This window comes from Trypanosoma grayi, assembly GCF_000691245.1.
Source record: "Trypanosoma grayi strain ANR4 Tgr_563_V1, whole genome shotgun sequence".
Classification (NCBI taxonomy): domain Eukaryota; phylum Euglenozoa; class Kinetoplastea; order Trypanosomatida; family Trypanosomatidae; genus Trypanosoma; species Trypanosoma grayi.
The window spans coordinates 1-8,349 of NW_008826182.1; the positions used below are offsets into that span (position 1 = coordinate 1).

General features: G+C 53.9%; 4 protein-coding genes across 4 annotated transcripts; all 4 read right to left on the reverse strand.

Annotated features, from left to right (window-relative positions):
- Positions 1-1,600: 1,600 nt before the first annotated feature.
- Positions 1,601-1,915, reverse strand: DQ04_05631000 (hypothetical protein; the record flags this gene model as incomplete). Its single annotated transcript, XM_009314295.1, has 1 exon — positions 1,601-1,915. One exon carries the CDS (start codon positions 1,913-1,915, stop codon positions 1,601-1,603), a length of 315 nt encoding a protein of 104 aa, XP_009312570.1.
- Positions 1,916-2,201: 286 nt separating this feature from the next.
- DQ04_05631010 (tetratricopeptide repeat protein 16) lies at positions 2,202-4,040 on the reverse strand (the record flags this gene model as incomplete). Its single annotated transcript, XM_009314296.1, has 1 exon — positions 2,202-4,040. The coding sequence occupies one exon, from the start codon at positions 4,038-4,040 to the stop codon at positions 2,202-2,204; it is 1,839 nt and encodes a 612-aa protein (XP_009312571.1).
- Positions 4,041-4,447: 407 nt separating this feature from the next.
- Positions 4,448-6,988, reverse strand: DQ04_05631020 (putative 5-3 exonuclease XRNA; the record flags this gene model as incomplete). Its single annotated transcript, XM_009314297.1, has 1 exon — positions 4,448-6,988. One exon carries the CDS (start codon positions 6,986-6,988, stop codon positions 4,448-4,450), a length of 2,541 nt encoding a protein of 846 aa, XP_009312572.1.
- Positions 6,989-7,405: 417 nt separating this feature from the next.
- On the reverse strand, positions 7,406-8,176 carry DQ04_05631030 (hypothetical protein; the record flags this gene model as incomplete). Its single annotated transcript, XM_009314298.1, has 1 exon — positions 7,406-8,176. One exon carries the CDS (start codon positions 8,174-8,176, stop codon positions 7,406-7,408), a length of 771 nt encoding a protein of 256 aa, XP_009312573.1.
- Positions 8,177-8,349: the final 173 nt, after the last annotated feature.

An 8,349-nucleotide genomic window follows, 5' to 3' on the forward strand; every position in this document is an offset into this window, starting at 1 on the left:
GTCGGGTCAAAGCTGTTGCCGACACGCAGAGACTTCACCTTTGCAACGAGCCGCGTCACAAACTCATCGTACACCGCCTCATGGACAAAGATACGGTTGCAGCTGATGCAGGCCTGCCCAGCGCCACGGAACTTCGCCTCGACGAGGCCAACCACCGCACGGTCGAGGTCAGCGTCATCGAACACCACAAACGGCGCGTTGCCGCCCAACTCCAGACCCAGTCGCTTCATCGTGGCGGCCGAACGCTGGTACAAGTGCTTACCCACCCGCGTTGACCCCGTGAAGGCGATCTTTCGCACGTCGAAACTGCCAAGGAGAGCATCCCCAATAGGGCCGGCGTCCCCTGTTACGACGTTCAGCACGCCAGGCGGCACACCCGCCTCGGTGGCCAACTGTGCCAGTGAGAGTGCGCTGAACGGCGTCAGCTCCGAAGGCTTCAGCACAACGGTGCAGCCAGCAGCAAGAGCGCCGCCCAGCGAACGCGTCACCATCGCGGAGGGGAAGTTCCATGGCGTAATGACGCCCACAACACCAACGGGGCGCCGTACCACCGACGTGACGACACTCTCGCGGGGTCCGCTGATGATGTCGCCGTAGACCCGCTCCGCCTCCCCTGCATACCACTCAAGGTATCGCTCCGCGTAGAGACACTCACCAACACCCTCCGCCAGGACTTTGCCAGATTCGCGTGACAAGATGCTGCCAAGGCTCTGGCTGTGCCGCAGGACCAACTGTGCCCAACGATGAAGGATCACGGCGCGCTCGCGAGGCATCAAACTCCTCCATGGCTCGAAAGCCGCCTGTGCCGCGGCAACCGCCCGTAGCGTGTCTTCCTTCCCGAGATTGGGGATCTCGCCAATGATGGCGTTCGTACAGGGATCCTCCACGGCGATGGTGGCGCCAGCAGCAGGTGTACAAAAAACACCGTTGATGAATGCGGTGGGTCGCTCCAGCAGGCGTCCCGTGGCGAACTTCGACGCATTGCTCAGGTCGAAAACCGCCTTGCAAAGCAAGGGCTTCGTTCTTTGCATTTTCTCTTGCCTCACCCCTCTTTCGCACCCTGACGCCGGTGTGGTTTACAAGCGACACGGATGAACTGGGTGAGAATCAATAGAAACAACAACAATGAAAAAGACAAGAAATATGGGGGAGAGAGAAAGAGAGAGAAAAAAAAAAGAGAAGGCATAATGTGTATTCATTCATTCAATCATCGGTCGGAATCACAAGCGTTGAGTCAAGACCCATTTGCCCACCCCCTCATGTCTTCCTATCATTCTGTTGCACTACGTTGAAAGGAAAACCAAATGATCGCGGCCCATCCCCTACTGCGTGGTGCCCAACCTTTATTCACTGCCCCACCCCAGCGAAGGTAAAAGTGACTTGCTCATCTCAGGCCAGGGAGGATATTAGAATAAATGAAGAAGCACACACACGTTTTCCCCTTCAATAATGCACCACATTTCCACTATATACTACACGACGGTTGTCGTCCCACTCCTTTCTTCCAAAGAATTTTTTTTTTAAAAAGGCGACACGCAGTGTAACACACCTCTTGCTAGCCGTCCCTACTACAAAAACAATGGCACACAACGCGCGCCACTTACTCCACCCTATCAGGGACATTGCGCCACATCGTATCCATCTGCGGGCCCCACGCATCGGCCCATTGGTAGCCAGTGCCGAGTTTGCGGTGCCACACGCTCAGGTAATCGTGCTTGTACGACGCGCGCATCGAGAAGAGGCTGCCCATCCGTGCAAAGATGACCCACATGACAAGGAAGTACCCAAGAACGCAGCACACCCCCTGGGTGTGGTAAGGGTACTTGATGTGGTCAAAGTTGGTGTAGCAGCGGGCGGTGCTTGACGTCTTCGCTAACGCACGCGACGCCTGTGGGCCAACAGCGCGGCGGAGCATGTTTTATCTTAAAGCTTCTTTGCTTTTCCCTAAATGCAGGTCCTACCTCTCAGAGATGGTGCTATTGCGCAAAAAAAAAAGCAAAAAGGCAGATGATAGTGCATTAAATGAATGACTAAACGAAGCAACTTTACAATAGTATTATTTCGGCACCATGGGAATGAAGGAGAGGAAAAGGTAAACTAAAGAGAACAGGCAATACTCCAAATCATGCAATCGACACCCACTGTACATGAATAATTCCGGGTCAAATAAACAAACAAAAAAAAACACACACAGTAGAGAATCATTGCATAGTACCTCGAAGCACCCGCAACCGTGGGGTGGCACCTCTCGTATCGTTTGTGAATTCCGAGGGTAGTGACAACTTCGCTCTCCTGCAGGTCAATTCCGCACCTGTAAGCATCGACGTCTCACCTGCGCCAAACACCGCCTGCCCCAGTACTTTACTATCACACTTCAGATGCATCTGCTGCTGGTTGTTTTGCAGCCTCTTCGCCGCCTTAGCTTGAGCTTTTCCATAGAGGGTCGCCGCATGACGAAGGACACGTGACGGTACTTCTGGCAGCTTCACATCAGCTGGTTGTTGCACCTCCGGTCTCTGTGTTATGTTGCAAAGATGTGATTTAACGAAGTCCTGGATTGTCGGATCCTGCGCATTTAGGCGTTGACACGACAGCACATCACGCAGGGCGTACCGTGGTTCATTAAGATCGAAACGGCAGCATGCCCTGTGGTAGTAAAAGAGCGGCTCTGTGTCACAAGTTGCAATGGCATTACTAAACTCCCGCTCCGCATCCGCCAGCTTTCCCTGCGTATGAAACTTAGAGCCCCAAATGTCGTGCAGGAAGGCGATGCGCCGCGTGGCTGCGGGGTGCCGCGGCGCAATGTTCTCCACCCGCATAAAGTCCTGCAGTGCGTGCTGATAGTCCCCAATTCGTCTGTAACAATCACCACGGGCGAGGAGGACTGGAATATTCTCTGCATGCCAGATAAGAGATGTTGTGTAGTATTCAATCGCATCTCTTATGCCATTCTCACCATCAAGACTCGCACCAACACGAAACAGAGTCTTCGTCATCAACTCAATTGCAGCCTTATGTTGCCCGTCAGACACTTTGATGCAACGAAAGAGATCAGGCACAGCCTTCTTATCCTTCTTGTTGTTGATATGGTGCTTGGCACGCTCAAACAGCAGCGCTGCATCCTCTGGAAACACCAGGAGACAACGTGTAAGCGCCTGCAAATCCGAATGTTCAATCGACCTCTGACGAAACACAGAGTAGGCAGAGTCAAAGATGTGCTGCGAGAGCAAAATCTGCGGATGCTGACGATCCGGCACCGGCACTTTTTCCAGCAGCGCCTTAGCGTGCTGAAAGGCTTGCCGGATGCAGTAAAGGTGCACCAGTAGCGAGCTGCTTTCAATCATAAAGTCTGGATTCTCCTTCAAGTGCTTCTCCAACTCCTTCTCCGCCTCGTCCTCGCGCTCAAGAGCCACAAGGTAAGCGCAGCGGTGCAGAACCACCTGTGGGTGCCGGCGCAACTCGAGGGAGTCATCGGCAAAGCGCAGGGCCTGTAAGTAATCCTTCGCGTTGAAGAGGGTAATGCTAAGCGCATCAAGGATACCCGCTAGGCGTGTCTGAACAGACTCGACAAGTGCACAATCATCCCCTGACGCAGCAGCGAGACGTGCACGGAAAGCACTCGGTGGCGGTGTGCCATGCGCCACAGAGGGTGGCCCGCTAACCTGCGGTGTTGCGTCATCCTCGCCCTTGTTGTCGTCGAGGCCTTTCGTGCTACAGCTGCCGGGGCGCCGCTCAAAGGAAGCAGGGGGCTGCACCAAGGCAGCAATGTCCAGCGGATCCTCACCGTCCTTCTCGTCTCGAGGGCGCAAGAGCCACAGCGAGCGACGGTACTGCTTTACTGCCCCTTGGAAGTCGCACAGCGAGACGTAGCACTCCGCAGCAGCAATGAGGGGCTGTGGTTTGCGTGGCATGAAGAAGGAGGCCTCGGCAAAAGCGTTGATGGCTTCCCTGAACCTAGCGTGCTGCATAAATATAAGCCCGTGCTGATACTTCAGCTCCCCCTTCGCGGGGGAGGAGGCAATACCCCTGCGTTGGTCCATGTAGCTGGCGTTCATAGATAGATAGATATATATATACACAGTGCGTTCTGTTCCTGTACCTACGTGTCGCGTACGCGCGTCACAGTATGTGAATAGATTGATCAATGGGCAGAACGACAGAGGAAATAAAAAGGAAAAGGGAGAGAGAGAGAGAGAGAAAGAGGAAAAAAAAATAATTCGGTACAAGCAACTTTGAAAAACAAAAGGAGCATGTGTTGCAGCTTGCATCATGCATCACATATTTCCATGTGTATGTGTGTATCGGTGCAGAAGGTCAAGCAATGAGACCCGCCATTTACTCGGTTATAAAGAGGGGTTTATGTACCTCGGCATACTCTTCACTGGCAATGGTATCCTTCTCGGTGTGTCCGTCATCGTCTGCGCGGCCATATTTGACCATGGAACTTCTACGGACGGGCAAGACCGTCCGCTTTCTTTTTAAGCCTCCGCTTGGTGCCTGCCACATTGTTTGTTGCCTTCTTCGAGGCGCTATTACCACCATTCTTCTTCTTCTTCGGTATGGCCTCGGACTGTGGCTTCTTCGCCGGCGGCGCCACTTCAACTGCCACTTTTGCCTTCACCACAGCCCCATCCTTTTTGCTCTTTTTGGTCTCAGGGTGTTTCTGCTGCTGGGGGCGGCTCCGTTCGCATTCTTCATGTTCATGCTTCACTCTGCGAGTGGGTGTCGTGATTCCGTTACTCGCCTTTGCAACTGCAGTTTCACGAGTGCGTTTCCGCGCAGAGCGCTTCACTGCCGCAGTGTCCTTTGCTTCCACCACCCCCGCTGCTGTTGCTGCCACTTCGGCAGCAGCTGTTGTATCGTCGGTGTGCTTCCGTGAAGTACGCAAGAGTCTAGGCTTGTAGACCGCACGCGTGTCAAGTTCGTAGCGATAGCAGCAAGCCTTATTGCCCTCAATCGGATCCCCGTAAGAAGTCTCCTTCGCGACGCCAGCGTCTGGGCATTCCAGTTTGGCGTGGAGAGGCCACTCCATCTTGTAGCGCCCAACACATCCTGCAATCGGAACCTTGGCAGTCACTGTGCGGGGAATCCGTACCGCCGCCTTCGTGCTATCCTTTCCGGCAAGGAGCTCATTCAGCGCACAGCATAGGGGATTCGACTCATGGCAAAGCAGAAGAGTTACGCCCTGGTCAGGCTCCAGCTGTACAATCTCCTGACACGCAGCCTGTAGCTGCTGACTGTTGATGAATGGCAGCCGAAGCACACCCTGGTAAGAAAAGTGAGCCTCACTAAAGTCTACGTCAATTCGGTCAGGATAAAAGATGCCAAGAACAGAAGTCGGGTCCTCCACCGCCTCGTGTAGTTCCTCTGGCAACGCGTGTACACTTAACCGCGGCAACACCGCAAGTAGCTGCACCACCGGATTCCGAGGTGCACCCATATGCATCTCCACATTCACAGGGTCATTGAATTGCGCCAGGTCCTGTAACAGAGGGGCATAGTGAAACGGGTAGAACCAGTCCCACGACGGGCACCCGATGGTGTAGTACCGCATAACCCACTGCGTCCCACGTAGGTACTCCGCACAACAGGCCTTAATGTTCGCCTCAAACTCCTCACGTTGTGCGGGATCCCATCCAAACTTCTTCTCGTAGTATATGTCACGGTGGCCTGCGTCAACGTAGGAAAACCCTAACGGCTGCTTATCTGCAACGAGTCGTGTACGCTCCTTTAGAATGGACAACATGAGCTTGTGCGCCGCATCACTTACTTCTTGTGCGTTACTACAGTTTGGTTCAACCGACGCGAGCAGCTCCTTCAACTCATTCTCATACCCCTTCACACGCTCCTCAACATTGGTTTTTGCTCTCTCCTTCGCCCGGAGCACACCACCATATTCCCGTTTGAGGGATCCCATATAGTCCTCGATGAAACTCTTCAGGAACTTTGACAAGGTAGGGTAGTTCACCTCGCCCTTATCAGTAATGTAGGAGTGCTTTGCGAAACTCCGCACATAATGATCCAGTAGCAGCTCAATGCCTTTTGTCTTAATCGAGATGAGCGGCACGTGCGGAAGGAAGTCATTTCCCACGAAAAAGCACAGAAAAACAAAATCGTCCAACACCCTTTCAAAATTCATTTTGCCGATGCTGCTGAAGTCCTCCTTCAGACGCTGACGGTACTTGCGGAGACTAAAGTAACAGAAGCGGTTGTGGTCGGGCTGAAATGTCTCTGTGAGCTGGTTGCGCAGTATCGTCAGGTGCTCCTCGTGCGTTGACAAACCCAGACAGATAAGATCGGCGTCCATGCCATGCACGACGTGGGACGTGCGTGGGTCGTAGCCAGGCTGGGCACGGAGCCCGCGTATGTATTGCATGATCTTGTGCTCGCCTTCCCCTGGTACGTGGGCATCAGAGAAGACGACGGTGATGTGCCGCCACGCCGGGTCCTCGTTGAGCTTCTTTACCACAAACCACTCAATGGCGAGCCCGACGCGCTCCATGAATGCCGTTGATGGTGTGATGACGTTGTGGTCCCACCGATCCCGTGTGTTCGGGCGGGGAAGGCCTTGCTGAATCACCGCTTCAGCACACTTCTCGGAGAGTGTGTCGCTTTCAACACGCTCCTCTGCAGCGCGGAAGCGGCGACTGCGCTGCTGATTCATCTTGCTTTGTGGTGCCACACCGTCGATGCAGAGCACAAGGCACTTGCGTGGGCGCACGATCTTGAAGAGGAGATCCATCTGCGCAAAGATGCGTTGCAACATCTCCTCCTCCGACTGTGGCTCCGGCAGGGGTGCGGTGTCGTGACAGCAGGGGTGAATCAGACCATTCATGTCAAGGTAAAGATTGTCGTACTGCCGTCTTGCACCGTTCTCGTCGGGTAGCGCCTGACCGTTCTGCGCGGCTTCAACAACGGACTCCGGAACATCCTCCACGCACTCACCGTACCAGCGCTTCAGCCACAGGTAGAAGCCAGCGATCCCCATTCCCGCACCCCCTTCCTTGCTAGATCTACAGTTCCCCCGTGAGTATATAAGCAGAATAGGCCACCACCCGCAGGCATGCAGGCACGCAACAAAATGAACAAAAAGAAAACAGAAAAAAGAAGCGTATGTCAACAATACCAATGCACGAGAAAAATGGAGAGAAATGGGCGCCAAAGCAATGACGCAGCCACTAACAGCAATATCCCTAGTCACATATACAGTGGATACAAGCACTTGAGCAACCGTCCAAATAAAATAAAAAAGATGTGAAGGAGGCCTCTCCCTCCCTGTAGCAACGACGATACAGCAATGGGTCACTTTCGCCTTTGGGGCCGCTTCATTTCTTGCATCTCACTCCCGTGACAAGTACACCCCAGTCCAACTTTATATTTGAGAGAGGGANTAGGGGGTAATCGCTCAATCCTGCCACGGGGGACGAGCCGCTACCACCGCTCTCAAAGGTGTTTGCCCTGGCGATGGCACTCGTTCAGTGATTTGTCGGTGCGCGGACGACCGCCACGACGTCCCCTGTCGCCCGCTCGCACCCCATTCCACGGCACTGTGGTCGCCACGACTGCGCCTACCCAGCACCGTTTCCGACAAATGCACAAGCTCCAGCCCTGTCTTTACAGGGTCCTTGATGTACGCCTTTACCTGCCGATGAATGCAGTCTTGCGCCCTAGAAATGATGAGAGCAGTGGCCTGCTCCTGCCCACGTAGGGCAGCGCTGTGTCTCTTCACTAGTGCGTCAAAGTCCTGTCGGCGTTCGGCCAGCAATTCCTCGCGGTTCATGGCAAGTCGTTGCTCTACCGCTCCCCGCTCCACCCTCAGCCGCTCCGCCACCGCCAGCAAACGCTCCTGTAGTTTCCTTTCCTGCTCCACCTCAAACTCATGCAGCTCCTCTGCCTCACGCTGAACGATCTTCTTCTGTACATGCTCAGCATCAGCGTACATCCTCTGCTGGACAAAGTTCTTTAACTCGTCACGAAGGTCCACCAGCGTCTTGGAAGGTCGCAGTCGCTTTTCCATGAGCCCCAGTCGAATGATATCCTCCTGCGATTGCATGTCCATCATGTGTTGACGGTTAAGTTGGTATAGCAGGTCATCCGCTTTCTCATCGTAGTCCTTCATTTTATCTTCCCACATTTCATGGAAGGTGAGGAGCTCCAGCTGTTGCTCCTCCATCATTTGCCTTTTCCATCCCACGTTGACCTTCCGAGCCTCAATTTCAATTTTCTTTGCGTAACGAAGATTAATCTCACGAATCCGGTCGACGCACCGCTGTGCCTTGCGGAAGTTGCCATGGCGCTCACATTCCTGACGCAGTACATCAAGCTGAATCAAGTGGTTTTTTATCTCCT